This window comes from Phyllobates terribilis, unplaced genomic scaffold (genome assembly GCF_046119375.1).
Source record: "Phyllobates terribilis strain yellow unplaced genomic scaffold, ASM4611937v1 Scaffold_1__5_contigs__length_1240528914, whole genome shotgun sequence".
Lineage (NCBI taxonomy): Eukaryota > Metazoa > Chordata > Amphibia > Anura > Dendrobatidae > Phyllobates > Phyllobates terribilis.
The window spans coordinates 861,240,593-861,264,314 of NW_027362761.1; the positions used below are offsets into that span (position 1 = coordinate 861,240,593).

The 23,722-nt window shown below is 40.9% G+C and overlaps 1 protein-coding gene across 5 annotated transcripts in view; it reads right to left on the reverse strand.

The window, feature by feature from the left end:
* PPP3CA (protein phosphatase 3 catalytic subunit alpha) overlaps positions 1 to 23,722 on the reverse strand; it is a 302,955-nt gene that overhangs the window by 144,621 nt on the left and 134,612 nt on the right. For 4 of the 5 annotated variants that reach the window (XM_073639032.1, XM_073639045.1, XM_073639038.1 and 1 more), the window contains exon 2: positions 9,831 to 10,031. In XM_073639032.1, coding sequence (XP_073495133.1) covers positions 9,831 to 10,031 — 201 coding nt within the window. Of the gene's footprint in view, positions 1 to 9,830; positions 10,032 to 13,481; positions 13,609 to 23,722 lie in introns of those variants that run through there. The other variant, XM_073639059.1, reaches the window with a different exon arrangement.

The window sequence follows — 23,722 nt, forward strand, 5'->3', positions numbered from 1 at the left end:
ATAAACGAACGATTTTGGACTTTTACCTGGGCGAATTGGTAAATCTTTACATTTACCAGCATGTGTTGGTAAAAGTAACTACCAGCATGTGTTGGTAAAACTGCGCTTACAACCCTTCTCAGCTACATTTACCAAGAAGCCGTGGTAAATGTGCACATTTACCAACTGCGCTTGGTTAAAGTCAGATGTTCCATCTTCACACCTGATATTTCTGACTTTTACCACGCTCGACGGTAAATGTTAACATTTACCAAGACTTCACAGGTAAAAGTCCAATTTTACTTTTCATTTTGAGCTTTTACCGACGGCCTCGGTAAATGTCTAGATTGACCGGTAAATCCTAGGTTTTACCGGCCTTCTGACTTTCACAGTAACACATATATATATATATATATATATATATATATATATATATATATATATATATATATATATATATATATATACTGCTTTTGAAGTTATTTAGCCTGTCAAACATCACAATAAGTCCTTGTTCAGATCTATCCTGTGCGCTACGCTGAGCACTTATATTGCAATTTCAGTCTATATTTCCGAACAAAAAACAGGATTCAGACGAAACCCCCAACATAAACCATTTACTGTAATACAGGAGACGAAGGGTACTCCCTAACATAACCCCATAATGTATACACAACAAAAATGTATATGTGAGGAGCTGCCCACTTACTAAAGACTATGAGACTTTTCCATCACGGAGCTCTGTTTCCGTCAATATTATTAGTGTGTTTTATGAGAGATTTGCTTGCTGTGTTTTATTAATGTTCTGCTTGCTCGTCAGTTTATGTACACTAATTTTACTTGTAAAATTTTCAGCTTCGAGAATGAATGTTTCCATACAGTAAGGCTATGTGCCCACGATGCAGAAATGAAGCAGAAAATTTCTGCAGCGTTTCTGCATGTTCTTGGCAGTAAAAACGCTTGGGGATTTTTTTCACGTGTTTTTACATGAGGATCTGACTTGCGTTTTTCAAATGCATTGGGACCTCAAATCCGCATGCAGAAACGCACAAATAATGGACATGCTGCAGATTTTTCCGCAAGGAAAATCCGCTGCGGAAAATTCCGCAGCATGGGCACAGAACATGCAGATTTTCATTTGGGGAGAATGGGGCACGGATTACCAAGCGTTTTGCAAGCGTTTACGCTGCGGAAATTCCGCATCAAAAATGCTTGAAAAACGCATAGTGAGCACACAGCCTTACAGTAAGCACAGGAAGACATGCTGGCTGGAACTTATGTATACATAAGGCCTGACAATAGATACCTGTGATTCCATCGTTTTATCTGTCATATGGAGGATTGTGGACTGAGACAATTCTATTTTGGACATTTACCTGGAATTGCTCCATTACCATGGATGAAAGGAATAAAATATAGTTGCATCGTTAACCTGCCTTGGTGATTATTAAAAACCCACAAACTCAGATCTTCACAGTATGTATAAAATAAAACAAAGTCAAGTGACCAAAAATATAGGGGTCCAAATGAGGGGGCGAAATATTGGGATAAACCAATGTCACAACTGGGCAAATGTCACAGCAAGCAAAGAAAGAAACAGGGCGGTGGAGTCGGTAAGCCAAACCTCCGACTCCTCAATTTCCATGACTCCGATTCCACGAGTCCGACTCCCTCATACATGGCTCATGTGTACGTGATACATTTACTGTAGCACAGATTCATCTCAGCTAAAAGTATAGACCAGGGGTATATGGGCCGCACATGGAAAAAATTTGAATTTGGGGGGCCGCATTCTTTGTTCAATGTGACATTTTTAGTGATACCATTTTTTTTGTATACACCTTTTGAACATTTTTGTCGTGTTTATTTTTTTATGGCTTGGGTCGTTATGGATGTGGCGATAATAAACGTGCACTTTTTTGTGTTTACTTTAGTTTACATATAAAACAGCATTTTTAGTGCCCAATATTTTTTCATGCTTTATTTTATTTTTTATTTTTTTTACAATTTTATTTCCCCCAATTGGCCACATACAGTAATATTGTCTTACAATTAGCATCATATAGTAATAATGGAAAACATCTTGTAGTAATGTTCCCCATCCAAGTCCCCATCTTGTACTAATGTGCCCCATCCAGGTCCCCATCCTGTGGCTATGTGCTCCATCCAGGTCCCCATCCTGTGGCAACGTTCCCCATCCTGGTGCCCATCTTGTACTAATGTGCCTCATCCAGGTCCCCATCTTGGGGCTATGTGCCCCATCCAGGTCCCCATCCTGTGGCAATGTTCCCCATCCAGGTCCCCATCTTGTGGCTATGTGCCCCATCCAGGTCCCCATCTTGTGGCTATGTGCCCCATCCAGGTCCCCTCTTGTGGCTATGTGCCCCATCCAGGTCCCCATCCTGTGGCTATGTGCCCCATCCAGGTCCCCATCCTGTGGCTATGTGCCCCATCCAGGTCCCCATCCTGTGGCTATGTGTCCCATCCAGGTCCCCATCTTGTGGCTATGTGCCCCATCCAGGTCCCCTCTTGTGGCTCTGTGCCCCATCCCGGTCCCCATGTTGTGGCTCTGTGCCCCCTGTGCTGTTCTTCACACACATAAAATAGAAAAAAAAAAAGATGATTCTCACCTGTCCTCCGTTCCCTCGGCGGCCTTCCTGCAGATGTGGCCCGCAGGCACAGACCCCTTGACGATCCCGACCTGGTCCAGGAGGAGCCGCCGACAGCAGCGCTGCATTGCCGCACAGAGACTGTCTCCCAGCACAGCATTTTCAATGTCAGCCGCCGGCCAATCAGAGACCAGCAGCTGACATCTGCATATGGCAATGACGTCATACTCGCTGCGCCGACACGCAGATATCAGCTGCTGGCCTCTGATTGGCCAGCGGCTGGCATTGGAAATGCAGTGCTGGGAAACAGTCTCTGTGTGGCAATTCAGCGCTGCTGTCGGCGGCTCCTCCTGGACCAGGTCGGGATCGTCAAGGGGTCTGTGCCTGCGGGCCGCATAAAGCAGCCTCAGGGGCCGCATGCGGCCCGCGGGCCGCGTGTTTGAGACCCCTGGTCTAGACCCTTAGATCAGGAATAGGACAGACATTTATAGGACATTTCATAACTTTCCCAAATTCTTATGAAAAAATATTCCCCACAAACTGCATTGTACTACTGTACCCAATTTATTATATATTTTAGGAGTTGGAGTCGGTCCATTTTATACTGACTCCACCAAAATGGACATGGACTCCGACTCCACAGCCCTGGAAAGAAAATGGTCATAAGCCCACGGGTATGAAACATATATCAAAAAAACTTGATTAAATAAAATAGTCAAAGGTTAGGGAAATGGATACGCAGTTAAAAAGGCAACACATACTGCAGGAGAGGACATCACATACATGTACATATGATCTCATTGGGGGAGTATGAAGGCACTACAGTGAAAATACAATGTATAAATAAGGTCAGAGGTCCTTTCCTGCTGCAATGGTGTCAGCCCCGACACACTTTCTGGTGATAAGCCTTGGTCTGAGGCTGTACAAATATATATTTTTTTTTTCACAAAAATATTGTGTTTCCCTTTCACATCCGAATGCTATAAAATCCTGTGACCTGTGAAACACCTGCTCACTACACTCTTAGATGAATTCCTTGAGGGAAGTAATATACAAAATGTGACATGATGACAAAAATCTATGCCATCAAAATTTAACTAAAAAAAAAAAAAAAAAAAAGTGCACCTCCCTTTCCAAGCTTTGCCATATGCTCAAACAGTAGCTTCTAACCACAAATGGATAAGGCAACGTTCAGGAGAAATTTCGTAACAAATTAAGGAGTCTAATTTCGCCTATTACGCCTTGTGAAGATTTAAAAAAGTTTGGGCACACATATAGGAGGATATAAGCGTAATCCGGAGAAATTTCACAACAAATCATTCTCAAATTTTTATTAATTTGGATATAGTTTCCAACATAGGGTCACTCCACGCAGCTCCAAAATAACACTGGAGCAGCCAGCAGGTCACTTTTCGCCGGAGACTGATAGGAGCGACATTAAAAAACGATAAAGGCGGCGGCAGGTGAGTATGAGACAAAAAAAAGGCATTTAAAAAATGATGTGGTCGTAAAGCTGTAAAGGTAAATGTCAATTATTAACTATTTTGTGTGGGGTGACTGTTTTGAGGCTACAAAAATTCAAAGTTTAAACACTGAAAAAAATTTTAAAAATTAGCAAATTTTCAATATTTTCATAAGTAAAAGCAAATTTTAGCAACCCAAGTTTAGGACTAACAAAAATACAATGGGTCATAATAAAACAATTTCAGAATCCCTGGGATATGTAGAAGCATTCCAGAGCTATTACAATGTAAAGTGACATGTCAGATTTGAAAAAATTGGCCTGGACAGGACGTAGAATACTAGGCTTTGATGGAAAGGGGTTAAAAGGATACACCATTAATGACTCTGATCAGAATGGAGTTTATACATAATTATGTGTTTTACAAATAATGCAGCTTTAAATTAGTGTCAGATTTTTCAGTCTATAGTGGTCAAACGTCACTTGCTTTATCATTGGCATATTACCCATGTATCCATAACTGGATTTCCCAAAATGTGTCTAGATCATAAACTATGGTTTCTATTGTTTACCAGAAATAAACTAATTCTCTGCATTGGTTCAGAAAGTTTTGGGCTCTTCGAGTGCTCACAATAAATAAAATCAGAATAACACAATTCATCTCATTATTCTGCACTTAATGCTGAGGTCATCCAATTATATGGAAAATAAAGCACAGAACAGAATAAAACTTACACTCACAAAAAACACAGCATAAAAACACTAAACTGTAGAACATGATTTTTTTTTTACTTAGTAGCATCATATCTATCTGATCGGCAACGGCTGTCTCATATACATTGAGATACAGGCTCACATGTTAATATGAGATTCATATCATAAGCCACAACTTTGTAATCTTCAGAACAGTGATTAAAGTCTTTATTTCCCAAACTGCTGACAAACAGAATAGTAGTGTGATATTTCATATTGGGGTTTAAAAGTACTTTGTATTAAAGGGAATCTGTCAGCAGGATTTCACCCCCAAACTAATCATATGTGCATGTAGCTCTTCAACAGACAAGTCCAGCAATACCTTTACATGACCAGTCCATCCCTCTTTTAATGAAAAATCAGCATATGCAAATTAGGCTAAAGAGCAATTTGTAGATCTGTGGCCTCTGTCACTCCAGCTCTATTCTATTCAAGCAGGAGGAGGCTGCGTTGGGTGGGGAATAGAGCTGTAGTGACTGAGGCTTTAGATCTGCTCATTTTCATATAAAATCAAATGCTGATTTCTCAGTAAAGGAGGAATGGACTGGTCAAGGAAAGTTGTTGCTGGACCTGTCTTTGAAAGAGATACATGCACATATACTGTAAATGGTTTGGGGGGTGAAATCCTGCTGACAGATTCCCTTTAATATAAAGCACTACGGAGAAGATGCGTGTGGACAGAAGAAACTATACACAATACAATAACATAAATTAAATTGGATGATATCAGAATTGTGAGTTTTATTCAACATCTATTATTGAAGGGATTGTCCAAAATTAGAAAAGCATGTCTTCTCTATCAAAAGTCTGTCTACAGGTTGGGTATGGTGTTATTGGTCAGCCCCATTACCTTTCATTGGAAAGGAACCGTAATACAACACGCAGACCTGGAAACAGGAGTGGCATTGTTTTTAGAAGAAAGCAGCCATGTTTTTCTAATCCTAGATAATCCCTTAACACCCAACAAGAGCTGCAATGCTTGAATAATGGCAAAAATAAAAACACCAAATATCCAGTTTCTGTAAAAAACAACCCCAAAAAAAACCCATCAACTGTTACTCAAAAGAAATGACAACAATGACTACATGTTATTTAATTTGTCGGGTTAATAATGTCCCGATTTTCAGCAGTCCCACAGGCACTCAATGATCGTAGGTTGGGCATGTGCATCTCCGCTCCCTCCAAGCTTGGGGCCCTGCAGAGCCTGGTTGCCAAGTTCCAGAGCCCTGTTCTCTGGAGCACTGGGGGGTGCCAAGGGTCCAATGCCCAGAAACTGGTAGCTATCCCTATGGAAAGGGATCTTGGGGATAACCCAGGACAATTAAGTATGCAGGTCAAATTAATATTCTTAAAAAAATACAAAAAAAAAAAGGTCACAGGATTAAAATCCTTTACACTAAAATGTAGGAATAACATTTTAGAATTTGTAAAGTTTCCCCATACTCTCTTAGGCTCATGGTTAACTCCTATATAGGTAGTGGTATTTCATTGATATATGGATACTGAAACATGAAGCTGGAGAAAAAAGTCTATTTGAAAGCAAAGATATAAAATTACTTCCTTGTGTTTCCGTAGAAAAACCACAACATGAAAGAGAAAAACATCAGCGAGCGGCATGACTTTTCAACAGTACAGGATACCAGATATAAAAATGACCTTTAGTAAAAGATACTCTTAGAATATTAGAGCAATCACAGAATATCTCCATTTAAGTGACAGAATATTCATGTTCTCCACGAATAGTATTGGCCACCACAATGCATATAAAGAAATAGGCGTGAAAATACAGGCCCCAATTAATCATTCATGCTTCTTTTTTTTTAATGTTATGATATTACTGTTTTTGTGCCGCTAAATGGCGCACATAGTTCATGAATTTTGTGCAATGTCAATAATTGTCTTTTTAGTGCAGAAAATTACACATTTTGCAATTTGTGGCAAAAAAATTTGGAGTACATGAAATCACTACTAAGGAGGACTGTAGTATTTTTTTTCACTAAAAAATTGCAGCTTTTTGAAAAGTTGCAAATGATAAATCAGGTGAAAATATCTGGAAACTCAAACCCTACCCACAATGGCCAACTAAAGCAAAAACGAACACAAAAAAGTGACTTAAAAAAGGAACAAATTAAAAGAAGTATTAAGCGCAAATGAAAACCATGTATAAAAAAAACACCAAAAAAAGGCACAAATGCATTAATGAATCACACCCATAATCTCCAAACTTGATGGACCTATGTCTTGGACCTAGAAAGGTTTAACTTGATGGACCTATGTCTTGGACCTAGAAAGGTTTAACTTGATGGACCTATGTCTTGGACCTAGAAAGGTTTAACTTGATGGACCTATGTCTTTTTTCAACCTAAATAATTATGTAAGATCTACATGTCCCAGCGGACAAAGCTAGGATGGACATCTTGGTTTTTAATCTGTCATACCCTTTGTCTCTGTTGGAAGCTCACCGCCCTTCACTTGCCCATGTAACCAAGTCAAATGTTTATAGGACAGCAAGGGAAGAAATCTGCTGGCGTCATCATCATTTCCATTTGTGTATACTATGTATGTATGTTACATCTTCCTGTTTATATGACTTATTACATAGCCTCATGGCTTCAAAAGCGTACGGTTTATGGTGTAAGGCAGCGCTACTTATTATCCTGGGGGATACTCGCTTCGCTGCGTCAATCAGTGCACACCAGCCATATTTCTCGGTATTTCTCAACTCAGCAGTTTATTAACTCCATAAACCGTAGCTCACACACAAAGTCCATGAGCCCAAGTGGCAGACCGGCCCACTTGGCTCTAATTACAGCCTTCCGCAAGGTAATACTAACAAAATGTCCATATAAATGTCCATAACACAAGAGTATTACCTTCACCGGCTTCAGCTGAAACAGTCCTCTTTCCTACACCACCGCTGTGGCTCTACGGCTTCCCACACGTGGTCTCCAGCCGTCACTCCCTTTAAGGCTTACTGGCGTATTACATATATCATACCCAGGCTTCACCCTCCAGGATGCTTGTGTGGCACTCCGAGGCTTACTGGCATCCCCCACACTTTCACACAGGGATCTAGGCTTCACCTCCACCGGAGTCCACCAGGCCACTCCAGGCCTCACACAAGCGGTGTTCCCCCACACACACAGGGAACAGCCTCGTGCCTCTCACACAGTGCCCACACAGGAGCTCCCAACACACAGGAACTCCTACACACCGGAACACACCCACACAGGAACACACAGGGTTTATATATACTGCAGCACACACACACACACACACACACACACATCCACAGATAGGACCTTAACTGTGTGCACAAGGACCTGTGTGATGTCACGATCATGTGACCAGTCAGTTAAAGGGGAAGGTACATGGTCCTTCCAACACACTGAACCATTAAAGGGATGTCTGCTACATCACAATGGTTATGAGCAAAAAGATAACGTATAAGGCTATGTTCACATGTCCAGTGTGGATCAGTTAGAAAGAATCCAGCAGAAATCCATTGGCAAAACAGTTGTGCAGACACAACTTTTTAGTCCATTTTTAAATAATGGATCTCTGCTGGATCCGTTTAACGTTGAAATCTATGGAAAATGGATCTATTAATTAGCCATCCGTTTTTCTTTCATTTGTAACGGATCTGTTTTTTGCTTATATGGATCCAGAATGCAAAAGACGATCAGTTACTGGATCCAGTGAGCAAAAAACGGATCAGTTACAAATTAAAGAAAAACGGATGACGAATTAATGGAGCCATTTTCCATAGATTTCAATGTTAAAAAAAAAAAAAATGGATCCAGCAGAGATCAGTTATTTAACAACGGACTAAAAAGCTGTGTCTGCACAACTGTTTTGCCTATGGATTGCTGCTGGATCCGTTCTAACTGATCCGCACTGGACATGTGAACATAGCGAAACCCCACACATAAACTTTTTATAAATTTATAAAAATCTGAACAAGCTTTCAACTGACATCTACTCTTCCAGACACTACGTATACATGCACACCCGGGTCAGTATAGAATGCATGTGTTCAATAGGGAGAAGGGAATAAGCCTCTGCAGACACCTTTGGTGGCAGCTTATCTCCAGCCGATGGGGAATAGTCAACACACCCCAAGACACAGAAGATAGTCAGCTAGTCCTGCTGAAATTGGCGGGTTTGGACATCTTTGTTTTTATGCAAGGACAACTTTAACTATAGTATAAATTTGAAAATGTTAAATTGTATGTAGACAACGTGAAATGAGAAAGGAGTCATAAATGGGAGTCTGTATAAATGGATACTGGAAATCAACCCTTTAAAATAATTTCAACCCAGATTCCAATTTTGCACTCTGTTAACATACAGGCAATTTCACAAAACTTTTGACATTGCATAGGAACATGGCAGAAATTTAGAACATTGGCGGTCCAAGCGCTGAGACTCCCATTGCTCGCTACAATGGATGGGCAGAAGCATCCAACCAAGTGCTGCTTTGCTCAGAGAATAAAGATAGAGTTATCTCTTGTTGTCAAGTAATGGATGGACGGGCCCGTAATGTCAAAGTAAACAGGCCAAACTGTCGAATCTCTTGTAGAAAGTCTCCCCTTTGTAGCACTATTATTTGTCAGGCAAGTAGCAGGACCACGAATAATATACAGTGTGCCACATTTTGGTCTTAGTTCAGAGGTTGCCCTGCCTTCTCTATGCAGCTCTCGCAGGGCTTTCTACCAACTTAATCTTTCTTCTACCCTTTCTCCTACCAAGCAAGGGTGTGAACTACAGCTTCCCTACATCCACCCTTCCCTTTCCCCTTCTTTTAGTTATCAATCAAGCTTGTTTGGTCTAACTTTAAATTTATTGGTATTATAACCTATGGATTTACTGAATCCAGAGAACTTTGCTCCAACTTTTATTAAACTGTTAATAAAAACTTTTTTTTAACCTAAAATGTTGAAAGTTGACTATTGAAATAAGAGCGTAGAAGTCATCCAACGGTAGATGAAACACAGATTAATGCCAGCTCTGTTCTTGTCACTCACCTGTGACTGGTGCATCAATGTCCAGCAAATTTTTTTCCAGGCGAAGAATTGAAGCTCCTTCTGTAATTATTCGAAGAGCGACACTTTCTTCGAGTCTTCCTTCTTTCATTAAGTGGGCTTTTAATATGTCTACCCGAGGCTTGCCATCGTTATCGAATACTTCTTTTGCTGTAAGCCGATGATTTGGCGGAAACGGTACAGCTACAAGAGAAAAACAGGACAATCAAGTTGTTACTCAAAACTATAGAATGTGATCGACACATTATTTTTTCTTTTACATATAAAACCATTTTTTAAGGCATTTTATCCACCACCCATTAAGCAGTAAGCAAAAATCAATGCCAATAGCCTGCAGTCTAGTAATGCAGACTCGTGCAAGACCACTTTTTCTGCCCAAATACTGTCTGGTTTATTGGGCGTAACTGACTGATACAACGCGGTTAGCGTAAGGCTCGGTTAACACACTGGGTTTACATGTGCAAAGTATATATTGGGAAATTAATTGTAACATCTGTGCTGATTCGTGTTTTCTTTTTCTGCTTTGGCCTCTGAACAGCGGCATGCCTTCATTGCTTGCGATACGTGACAGCGACAATCCTATTATTACCCTGGGACTTTTGGTGCTGCTTAATTAGGGATCTATGGGGTTCATTTTGGTCTGTGTGATCACTCCTTCCTGACAGCCCTGGGTGTAGCAGTCAGCTATTTAAACCCCTGTAGCTCTGATGTCCACTGCCAGTCAATAGTTTTGCTATCCTAGTATAGTCCTCTGTGACATTTGACTACCCGCTAGCTTTATGATTTTGTCCCTGACGATATCTCTTGGCTTAGACCCAGCTTGGCGACCCTTTCTGCCTCTGGTTCGCTCCTCCGGATTGTAGCCTTTCCGTGGAAGCAAACCAGTGGACCCTGATGTAGGACCAGATTCCTGTACAGGGATTAAAGAGTGAAGGTTGGGGTTCCTCTAGAATCTGTCAGATGGAGTGGCTTGTGCCAAGTCTGTCTGAGGTAGCCTTTTTGAACCTGTGGCCTCTGACAGATGTGACATTTATAATCTACAGACTTAACCATTTTAAGATGAACGGTTTGCTAAAAGTGTCTATTTTGTCATACGTTTCGGTGGTATAAATCAGATATGTTTTATCAACTGTTGAATTCCAGAAGGGAAACACGTGAGAGGAAGGCTGTCTGGTTATGTCACCCACAGCAGGATCAGGGTGCGTACAACATGCCCACCTTCAATCAAACAAACCATTTTCACTGTAGACAATATCTCCATCTAACCTTGTTCTAAGCACTAGATGCACTTTAGGTTAACATGATATTTATACGAGCCTCAAGTGGCCCTTAGGCCTAAGAGCTTATATTTCATGTTATAAGAAAGTTTCAGATTAAATGAATTGCCCGTGCAGCAGAACACAGGTCTATTAGTGAAAAACGTGCTTTGGAATATAAAAAAGGCAAGCAATAATATAAAGAAGACACAAAGGTGGAAAGCACTTGAGCCTGGATATTCTTCTGACATTTTAAAGCCAGCCTAGTGGTTTAAAGTACAGTTATGTACACAAGGTGGTTAAGAACAAAACCTACATGAGCAATGGAGAGCTACTGCTGAATATAATCGGATTCTAAGTAGAAAGATCAGAAAAAAAACATAAGTAAAGCATAATTTATCTTTCTAGTACAGTGTTTGTGATCTATGAAAAATATTTCATGTAAACACCTAAGGAAAGTAATTTGAGGATCTGCGTTTAGGCATGTTCTTCTTAATAAGGTTCCCGAGATCATGAACAGGAGGGATAAAGATCTAGGAAGATGAAGCATCACAGCACGGTTCAACAAGATAATCCTCCTAATTCCCACTTCAAATGCCTGGCCGCACAATATCGAGATGTGTTTGTTGATGTCATATCAACATAAGACCTGAGCTTAGGCGTGACCTTAGCTTTAATTGGACTGTCAAAGATCATGTCACCTTTAATTAGCCAATTCTCTAATCTTAAGCCCTCCAAGAAGTAACTATTTGCTGAATACTAAGCTATTTCTATGGCTCCAACAGATGTACTATGTATTCAGCTAATGATAGTCACCATGATCTGTTTATCCACATGGCACGAAACCACAATGTACACATCTTATCTAGGGACACAATACACTTTGGTGCTTCACAGTTTGCCAAGAGTAATATTATCAACAAAGCTATCTTGAGGACACTTTTATAAAATGGTGTTTACGGACTTAGATCAGGCTAGGTCAAATTATTACCACATAAAAAGGAAAGAGACAGCAGCACCAAGTTCTCTCTGTACCCTACATAATGTGAAAAGGCATCTATTTATGTAGTAACTGAAAGTGTCCTTCAATATAAAACACAGATACAGTACAAAGCACATATGAGAACCGGTTATATCTTCACCCGAGCTATTTGTATGCCACAGTTATACCAAAAACTCAAAAAGAGAGAATAATTAGTTTAACAATTGAAATTAAGAAAATAATTTCAAAATTCAAAGAAAAAGAACTCTACAAGAACATACATCAGATGTATTAACAGTCATGGGTACCTAGTCTACCTAGCCATGGATTAGGAGGGCTTCCCTTCTATATGGTCAATACTTTGTAACTAATGTATTTACAAAAATGAGCTTTGAAATTATGTCTTATGGATGAAAAAACAACCCAAAAAATGGTTCTAAAATTAATTCTGCTTTCTGGATCTCAAAGTTGAGGAAAGCAAACTAGTTCTTTTGAGAATGACGTTACAAGTTAACAGAAGCTTTGTTTGAAAAAGAAAAAAAAAACAGCAGGTATGGAAAGATTTTACAAGTTTATAAAAATGCAATCTGTTACACCATCAGTGGTTATTTTTATTCTATTCATTGTTTTTTCAAACCCATGAAGAATCCTAGCAGCACACATAATGTAAGCAAAGTACAAACTAAATGCAGTATAATGCAGAAATTCAAATTTTTTTTCCAAAACACCTAAACTACTCACAATAAACATTTACTACCTAATTAGAGTCTATATAATATATTTTGACTGGAAAAAAATAAAGGCACTGGAATGTACACTGTACTGTAGCCTTGTATTGAATGTAGAAAAGTCCTGTTTTATGTTTAACCAAAAAAAAAAAAAACTACAAGTAAAAAGAATCTAAAAGTAACTATCCAGCGCCTACACATCATTTCCTGGGTAAGGCCTTAAGTTTATACTTAGCTGAAATGAGCTCTATTTTTACATTAAGGTAAGTGTTGACAAATGAGGTAACAAAAGGAAAAAAGACTCTGGAAAAGTACACGTATGACAATTTCCAACGCGTTATTCCTGCTGCTGTAAACAGATTTCCTTCCAGTTTTATTTATACCGCCACACCCAAACTTTGACTTCTCCCTCTAATTTGGGGAAGACCACCACAAAACAGATCTTTTATTAAACTATGGCAGATCTTCTTCACAGTAGCTCCAAATAGTCCTATGCCTGTAACATGGATGGGCAAAACGCTTTATGGATCCGGAAGAGCTACGCCAGGCTTGACCAGAATAAGGACATCCAGCATGTTCGCCATTGCTTTAAAAATAAATGTATCGCTACTAGATTAAAAAATATTGATTGTCTTTGTTCTATCATGCTAAAATCTTTGTTCATTACCTTGTATTCCCTAGCTCCCCAGCAGGATACAGGGCATCATAAGAAGAAATCCTTGTGTCCAATGTATACTGTTCAAAAGCCATGAGCAAATATTTCAGTACAAAGCAAATAATGCCAGAAAAGTTATTCTGCTCACACTTTACATCTGTTATTCATTAACTAATAGAAGGACAACCTTATTTACAGGAACACTTTACTGATTTGTATTATTAGCTAGCACTTAAGATCACCACAACAAGTGAAAAAGATGAAAGTAACATGCTAATTAACATGCCATAAAATGAGACAATAATTAAAAGGCTCTGTTCACACTTGCAATTAAGCACTTTTCATCAAGATTTACTGCTGTCAAAAATACCTAAATTCAGATGGATTCTACGTAAAGTCAATGGTATCCTTCAGCATCCATATGAAATCAGATCCAGCATAGATGTCATGGAGCGATTTTAAATACTGGTACTAATAAAAAATATTATATCCGAACTAGCATCGCCGGGCTTCCGTTATGTGGCTTCACACCAGTTGGTGGCGACAGAAACTATTATAAAGTAGTGGCACCAAGGTGGTCATGGCATTATTAGAAATCAGAATTAGGCTATGTGCCCACGATGTAGAAATGCTCCGGATTTTTTCTGAGCGTTTCTGCATCTCCCTGGCAGAAAAAACGCATGCGGATTGTACATGCGGATGGAAAGTGCTTGTCAACTTGGTCACACTATATAAATCCATGCAAACAGCATGGATTTATATAGTGTGACCATAAAGAATGGTAAAAAATAAAAAAATAAATATATACTTACCTTCTGATGGCCCTTGGAGTCTTGCCTCGCTCCGTCCCGGCTGCCGGCAGATCGCGGTACACTGAAGGACCTGCCGACGTCAAGAGTCACGTGACCCATCACATGACTATGATGTCAGCGCAGGTCCTCCAGTCCATTGCGATCTGCAAGCAAGGGAGGACGAGCGCAGCGCGGGCCATCAGAAAGTAAGTATAATGTATATTTTTTATTTTATTCTTTTTTTTTTTTACAGTTTTCTATGGTACCCGGGTCCGGAGGAGAGTCTCCTCTCCTCTAGACCTGGGTACCATCCGCACATTGAAAGCACAGCACATGCGGATTATCATTGGGGAACATGGCAGGCCTTCTACCATGCGGCTTTTAAGCGTTTCTGCAGCGTTTTTGCCGCTGCGGAAACGCTTAAAAAAAGCATTGTGGGCACACAGCCTTAAAAGGGTTTTCCATTTTTAGAAAAGTGGACACCAAACATTGCCTGCCATGTAAAATAACAAAAGCAAGTACTTCTTTACTCTGTCCGGGTACAGCACCGGTTGTCCGCCACTGCTCTGGTCTCAGTGTTTTGGCTGCAGTGGTGACATTATATCGTCAGCTTACATCATCGTTGTGGCCAATCACTGCTTTTGTTATTTTACAAAAGAGGCAATGTTTTGGGTCCTCTTATTCAAAAGTGGTAAACCCCTTTAAGTCCCTGTTCAGATCATGTTAATGTCCTCAGTTTGACACAAACACTGAGAAAAGAAAAGCCTAATCGATATCTGCGGACAGCAACTTATCCCAATTTATAGGTATTGTAACAGGACAAAGGGAAAGTTGCTTAGCGGTGTGTACATTTCCCCTACTTTCCTGTCTTATACTAGGCGAATATACCAGCCAGGGAATTTGGTAGCAGGCAACTGTGTATTCTCCCTGATCCGAGGTTTTAGAATAATTAATTATATATATTGTGGCTAATCACCTGTTATGCTCAGGTATGGTATAAAAGGGTGGAGAGTCCACAAGCTGATACTTCTCTCTGTGCTCCTGAGAAGCTGCTGTGAGTAAGCAATTATTTGGGGAAGCTGTGCAGTAGGCCCAGCGCTCGTGTATAGTTAGCGGCCAGCAGGCCTAGTATTACATTTAGTATAGTTTGGATTTTTTCATTCACTGATTCATATATAGAACCAGTAAAACTGGTTGCAGCCAAATGCATCAAAATTGTCTGATGTAAACTGTGTCTCGGGGGTGACTGAAGCACCCATCTGAATCAGAGATGGTGATTCTATGAGCTCATGCAGAGGAATACATTGTCTATAGGGTCCCAATTAACAAAATAAAAATTATATACAGTACAGACCAAAAGTTTGGACACACCTTCTCATTTTCAGATTTTTCTGTATTTTCATGACTATGAAAATTGTACATTCACACTGAAGGCATCAAACTATGAATTAACACGTGGAATTATATACTTAACAAAAAAGTATGAAACAACTGAAAATATGTCTTGTATTCTAGGTTCTTCAAAGTAGCCACCTTTTGCTTTGATGACTGCTTTGCACACTCTTTGCATTCTCTTGATGAGCATCAAGAGGTAGTCACCGGAAATGGTCTTCCAACAATCTTGAAGGAGTTCCCAGAGATGCTTAGCACTTGTTGGCCCTTTTGCCTTCACTCTGCGGTCCAGCTCACCCCAAACCATCTCGATTGGGTTCAGGTCTGGTGACTGTGGAGGCCAGATCATCTGGCGTAGCACCCCATCACTCTCCTTCTTGGTCAAATAGCTCTGACACTGCCTGGAGATGTGCTTGGGGTCATTGTCCTGTTGAAAAATAAATGATGGTCCAACTAAACGCAAACCGGATGGAATAGCATGCCGCTGCAAGATGCTGTGGTAGCCATGCTGGTTCAGTATGCCTTCAATTTTGAATAAATCCCCAACAGTGTCACCAGAAAAGCACCCCCACACCATTACACCTCCTCCTCCATGCTTCACGGTGGGAACCAGGCATGTAGAGTCCATCCGTTCACCTTTTCTGCGTCGCACAAAGACACGGTGGTTGGAACCAAAGATCTCAAATTTGGACTCATCAGACCAAAGCACAGATTTCCACTGGTCTAATGTCCATTCCTTGTGTTCTTTAGCCCAAACAAGTCTCTTCTGCTTGTTGCCTGTCCTTAGCATTGGTTTCCTAGAAGCTATTTTACCATGAAGGCCTGCTGCACAAAGTCTCCTCTTAACAGTTGTTGAAGAGATGTGTCTGCTGCTAGAACTCTGTGTGGCATTGACCTGGTCTTTAATCTGAGCTGCTCTTAAGCTGTGATTTCTGAGGCTGTTGACTCGGATAAACTTATCCTCAGAAACAGAGGTGACTCTTAGTCTTCCTTTCCTGGGGCAGTCCTCATGTGAGCCAGTTTCTTTGTAGCGCTTGATGGTTTTTGCAACTGCACTTGGGGACACTTTCAAAGTTTTCCCAATTTTTCGCACTGACTGACCTTCATTTCTTAAAGTAATGATGGCCACTCATTTTTCTTTACTTAGCTGCTTTTTTCTTGCCATAATACAAATTCTAACAGTCTATTCAGTAGGACTATCAGCTGTGTATCCACCAGACTTCTGCACTACACAACTGATGGTCCCAACCCCATTTATAAGGCAAGAAATCCCACTTATTAAACCTGACAGGGCACACCTGTGAAGTAAAAACCATTTCCGGTGACTACCTCTTGAAGCTCATAAAGAGAATGCCAAGAGTGTGCAAAGCAATCATCAAAGCAAAAGGTGGCTACTTTGAAGAACCTAGAATATAAGACATATTGTCAGTTGTTTCACACTCTTTTGTTAAGTATATAATTCCACATGTGTTAATTCATAGTTTTGATGCCTTCAGTGTGAATGTCCAATTTTCAAAGTCATGAAAATACAGAAAAATCTGTAAATGAGAAGGTGTGTCCAAACTTTTGGTCTGTACTGTATATATATATATATATATATATATATATATATATATATATATATATATATATATAAATAATTAAAGAGCCCACTGCAAAATTTTCATTTTCTCTGATTTTTCTCTTTAGAAAGATATTTTTGAGTAAAATGTACATTGTTGTTTTAGTCTATAAACTACTGACAACATGTCTCCGAAATTCAAAGCTAAAAATTTTGTATTTATTTGCTGCAAGTGAGAAATCGTCAAAATAATAAAAAAGAAACAGTGCTTTCAGACCTCAAATAATGCAAAGAACACAATTTCTTATTCATTTAGGAACAACAATACTCATGTTTTAACTCAGGAAGAGTTCAGAAATCAATATTTGGTGGACTAACCATGATTTTTAATCACAGCTTTCATGCGTCATGGCATGCTTTCCAAGAGCCTTTCACACTGCTTTTGGGAGATCTTATGCCACTTCTGGCACAAAGATTTAAGCAGTTCTTCTTTGTTTGATGGCTTGTGACCATCCATCTTCCTCTTGATTACATTCCAGAGGTTTTCAATGGGGTTCAGGTCTGGAGATTGGGCTGGCAATGACAGGGTCTTGATGTGGTGCTCCTTCATCCACACATTGATTGACCTAGATGTGTGGCATGGGGCATTGTCCTGCTGGAAAAACCAGTCCTCAGAGTTGGGGAACATTGCTTGAGCAGAAGGAAGCAAGTGTTTTTCAAGGTTAACCTTGTATGCGGCTTGATTCTTATGTCCTTCGCAAAGATTAACCTGCCCAATTCCAGCCTTGCTGAAGTATCCCCAGATCATCACCGATCCTCCACCAAATTTCACAGTGGGTGCAAGACACTGTGGCTTGTATGCCTCTCCAGGTCTCCGTCTAACCATTAGACGACCAGGTGTTGGGCAAAGCTGAAAATTAGACTCATCAGAGAAGATTACCTTACTCCAGTCCTCTATAGTCCAATCCTTATGGTGTTTGGCAAACTTCAGCCTGGCTCTCCTTTGCTTCTCATTGATGAAAGGCTTTTTTCTAGCTTTACATGACTTGAGGCCTGCCTCTAGGAGCCTGTTACGAACTGCTCTTGCTGTGCACTTCACCCCAGCTGCCATTTGCCATTCCTTTTGCAGGTCACTTTGTTACAGATACGGGTGGCGGAACCTCTGTGCTGAGATGCGAGGGACCAGAGGGGCGTAACTGTCAACTCGGACCGACCCTGGCCACACAGCGGCTTAGTCGACTCCGTGAACCAGGGAGGGACCGGGCATGTGAACCAGGTGGCACTCTGGGACCGACCTTGTGTGAGAGCAGCCAACTCCCACGGGTCAGGTGGCTGAGGCTGACAGGTACAGCGGATGAGCACGGCAGGTAGCCTGACAGGTGATCCGGGTAGACAAGCAGGCGGGCACAGCAGGTAGCCAGACAGGTGATCCAGGTAGGCAAGCAGGCGGGCAAAGTAGGTAACCTGACAGGTGATCCGGGTAGGCAAGCCGGCGGTTACAGCAGGTAGACAGGCTGGAGGGCACGGCTGATAGGCAGGCAGGCAATGGAACCTGAGGGCTGAGGAGAGTGTTAGCACACAAACAACAACCTTGCACAGGCACATCCATTTTGGAGGAGGTGCTTTAAATAGGAGTGGTCCTCCGGCCATTGGCCAGGGACTCTTTAGGACGGCGTGCTCGGCCCCTTTAAGAGGGAGGGAGCGCGCGCGCCCTAAGCACAATGCCCGGGAAGCTGCGCGTGGTGCGCGCAACAGCAGAGGGGCAGCTGGAGGACGCCGGACCGGGACCACAGCGGTGAGGGGAACGGCGTCTCTGCCTGGCAGGAGGCAGAGACGCCGACACTACACACTTGATGTCATCCTGCGGTTGCTGAGTGACATTCAAATAAGATGACGTCATCCCGGTCAGTGGAGAGCCGCTTTCGCCCTCTGCCGGTCTGTAGCTTTGTTGCCCCAATGTCTGCTGCTTGACCTTGTTGTAATGGACTGCCGTCTTCGAAATTTTAAGGATAGAGGCAACATGACGCTCACTGTATCCCTCTGCTAGGAAAGCCAGAATTGAGCTCTTCTTTTCCTCACTCAAGACTTTTCTTTTCAACTCCTTTGGCATGGTTAAAAGTTATTTTTTCATTCAAATTACTTTTGGGCTATTCCTAGCACTTGTTTTGCCATCCAGCGTGTCCTATTGCAAGTGGATTGTGAAGACCACAGCAGTGTTTTTTATACTTTCCCTCGCTACATAAGATTTGGTTCAGGTGTTCACCTAATCAGAAGCACATTAAGTAGAATGAGGTGGACTTTGGTTGGAATTCAACTGACACTGGAATGGAATGGCTGTCAGACATGTAGAGATGGTGATTTTTAGAAATCTGTGCAGTGGTCTCTTAATTTTTTGCCAGAGCTGTATATATATATATACACACACACACACACACACACACACACACACACACACACACACACACACACACACAAACACAAACACAAGGTGGGGGAAATAAGTATTTAATTTGATAAACAGCCGATTTTGCAAGTTTTCCCACCTACAAAGAATGGGGAGGTCTGTAATTTTTATCGCAGGTACACTTCACCTGTGAGAGACAACAGAATCTAAAAATAAAAAACAGAAAATCATATTGCATTTTATTGCATGAAATAAGTATTTGATCACCTACGAACCAGCAAGAATTCTGGCTCTCACAGACCTGTTAGTTTTTCTTTAAGAAGCCCTCCTACTCTGCACTCCTTACCTGTATTAATTGTACCTGTTTGAACTCGTTACCTGTATAAAAGACACCTGTCCACACACTCAATCAATCACACTCCAACCTCTCCACCATGGCCAAGACCAAAGAGCTATCCAACAACACCAGGGACAAAATTGTAGACTTGCACAAGGCTGGGGTACGCTACAAGACAATAGGCAAGCAGCTTGGCGAGAATATTGTTGTTACAATTATTAGAAAATGGAAGAAACACAAGATGACTGATCTTCCTCGGTCTGGGGCTGCATGCATGATCTCGCCTCGTGGGGCAAGGATGATTCTGAGAAAGGTCAGGTATCAGCCCAGAACTACATGGGAGGACCTGGTCAATGACCTGAAGAGAGTTGGGACCACAGTTTCAAACATTACCGTTAGTAACACACTACACTATCATGGAATAAAATCCTGCAGAGCACGCAAGGTCCCTCTGCTCATGACAGCACATGTCCAGGCCCGTTTGAAGTTCACAAATGACCATTTGGATGATCCAGGTATGGGAGAAGGTCACGTGGTAAGATGAGACCAAAATAGAACTTTTTGTTATCCGCTCCACTCGTCGTGTTTGGAGGAAGAAGGAGGAGTACAATCCCAAGAACACCGTCCCAACCGGAAACATTATACTTTGGGGGTGCTTTTCTGCAAAGGGGACAGGACAACTGCACCGTATTGAAGGGAGGATGAATGGAGTCATGCATCACAAAATTTTGGCTAACAACCTCCATCCCTCAGTAACAGCATTGAAGATAGGTCGTAGCTGGGTCTTCCAGCATGACAGTGACCCGAAACACACAGCCAGGACAACGAAGAGTGCCTCCGTAAGACGCATTTCAAGGTCCTGGAGTAGCCTACCCAGTCTCCAGACCTGAACCTAATAGAAAATCTTTGGAGGGAGCTGAAACTCAATGTTGCCCCGAAACCTGAAAAATCTGGAGAAGATCTGTATGGAAGAGTGGGCAAAAATTACTGCTGCAGTGTGTGCAAATTTGTTCAAGAACTACAGGAAACGTCTGAACACTGCAATTGCAAACAAATGTTTCTGTACCAAATATTAAGTTCTGTTTTTCTATTGTATCTAATACTTATTTCATGCAATAAAAAGCTAATTAATTATGTAAAAATCATTACAATGTGATTTTCTGGATTTTAATTTTTAGATTCTGTCTCTCACATTTGAAGTGTACCTACGATAAAAATTACAGACCTCTCCATTCTTTGTAGGTGGGAAAACTTGCAAAAATCGGCAGTGTATCAAATACTTATTTTCCCCATTGTGTGTACAGATATATACAGTATGTATAGATATATATGTTACACTTTTTTTCAGTAGATAGAATTCTTTATTGTATGCAATGCCACTATGTAATTCCATACATTATTATTACGGTATACCAGGCTCCACTGGGTTAATAGCGCACTATGCACATGCTTGTGTAAGCTGGAAGCTTTTCCTGGCATACAAACTAAGAAGAGGTGATTAACTTCAACAAAAAGGGGTCTAATACCTAAAAAGAGCCATGCAATATTGTCACTAAGATTACTTGATATTGTCAAGAGAAGTGGCAGGCTGTTATACATTTCACTGTTGGAAAATGTAGTCTTTAGGTGCACCAATGAATGTGACCACATTACACATAGTCCACCACTGCAGGGCGAATCTGTGCAGAGGCGTTCTACTGGTACTATGCAGTTCAGCACACCATATGTGCAGGAGTCGGTTTTGGGAAGCTGGTCACCAGTAAGAATCAATAGCAACCACGTCCCTATGCAATTTATTCCTTCATTTTCCATTTGAATTGATTCTGTCATGATCTGGAAAGGGAGCACTGAAAAGCAGACAGGCGCTGGCGACTTATGGAAGCTACTGAAAGGCTCTGCGGCATCCCTGATTTAGATGCTCTGGTTGTGATGGCAGCATGAATTCAATGTTTTAGCAGCAGGAATCTGCTATTACTAATACATTATTCATGGAGCAGGCTGTTGTGGGGAATCCTCTGTCAGCATTTGCAGTACAATTAAAAAGTTGCAGTACTGGCATCACTCCTAACCACAGAATACAGTGATTCACACTTTCTAAAAAACAATACAATGAATTGACACCATTGTTTAGCTGGGATTTACTTTGAGGAACCATAAAAGGGTTTTTTCCCATGAACAAAGTTAATTTTAATCAAAATTATAATCAATAGCTCTTGGAATGATAATAATTTCCACAATTGGATGTGTTTAAAAAAAAATTTCCCTGTGCTGAGATAATCTTATAAATGTGCCCCTGCTGTGTACTGTGTAATGGCAGTGTCTGACCGTACAGGGACATGGTCTGATCATACCACTTCTCCTGAGTAGGGGAGGAAGCAAAAGAGTATACAGACATTACAGCGGGGGATCACAGCTGATTCTTTCTGTGAGGTAAAGCATTGCTTAAAAACAGACAGGGAAATGTTTTACCTCACAAAAAGAATCAGCTGTGATCCCCCGCTGTAATGTCTGTATACTCTTTTGCTTCCTCCCCTGCCCAGGAGCTGTGGTATGATCAGACCATGTTCCTGTACGGTCAGACACAGCCATTACACAGTACACAGCAGGGGCACATTTATAAGATTATCTCAGCACAGGGACATTTTTTTAACACATCCAATTGTGAAATTTATTTTTATTCAAAAACCTATTGATTAAAATGTACTTTCTTCATGGGAAAAACCCATTTAAGCAGTACCAATGCAATATCTAACAAAAACAAGGAAAAGGACTAAAATATTTTACTTTTATAGGGTAATTTCTGCTCTCCAAATCATGGGAGAAGCTCAACGTCTCAATAATTATTTGCACTTTACAGACATTATCGGCACTGTCCCCATAGGGTTCACAATCTAAATTCCCTATCAGGATGTCTAAACTGGAGAACCAGGAGGAAACCCAGGCAAACACGGGAAGAACATACAAATTCCTTGCAGATATTGTACTTGGTTGGACTTGAACCAAGGACCCCCACATTGCGAATCAACAGTGCTAACCACTGAGCCATCGTAGATGTCTTAAGTCTACCCAGGATGAAACCACGGATTGTAGTTGTTGGGTTTTTAGTTTTTTTATGTTATTTTTACAAAAAATATAAAATATTAAGGGTTTATTCACATCTGTTGCTCAGTGTGGTTTTACAACAGACACCATGGTACTGAGCTGTGTCCATCATACAATGTATACAAAAGGCGCAAGATGGACTCAATTATAAGTCAATGGGGTCTATCGGGTTACATTTTAGGTTAATGGGGTCCATCAAAAGTTATAGAAACGCATACAACTTAACATAATATACAAAACTAAGAAAGGTGGCCCGATTTCAGGGTAACAATGCTGGTCTTGGCAAGTCCACTTCTGGCTCTGTTTCCACACAGGAGAGAGGTTCCTGTATCAGCACGTGACCGGTGTTTATGTGTGAAAATTGGCTGGGATGAAGAAGGGGGCTGGCAAAAACGGAAGTAGAACTGCCTGGACTGGTGCTGATACGATGAGATTAGTTAACTTTCTTAATTCAAGTGTATTAATATTTTATGTTCTGTACATTCCTTTTCTAAAGGGAACCTGACAGCGGGCTTTACCTCTAGAAGGTATTACGAGCACATTATCAGCCTCATAATACAGTTTTTAATGATACCTGTATTATCCCTAAATTCTTTAGTGTTTACAATTATCTTCACGCGTGTTCCAGACTTGTCGCCAAGCACTGCGACAGAGCGCTGGTATCAT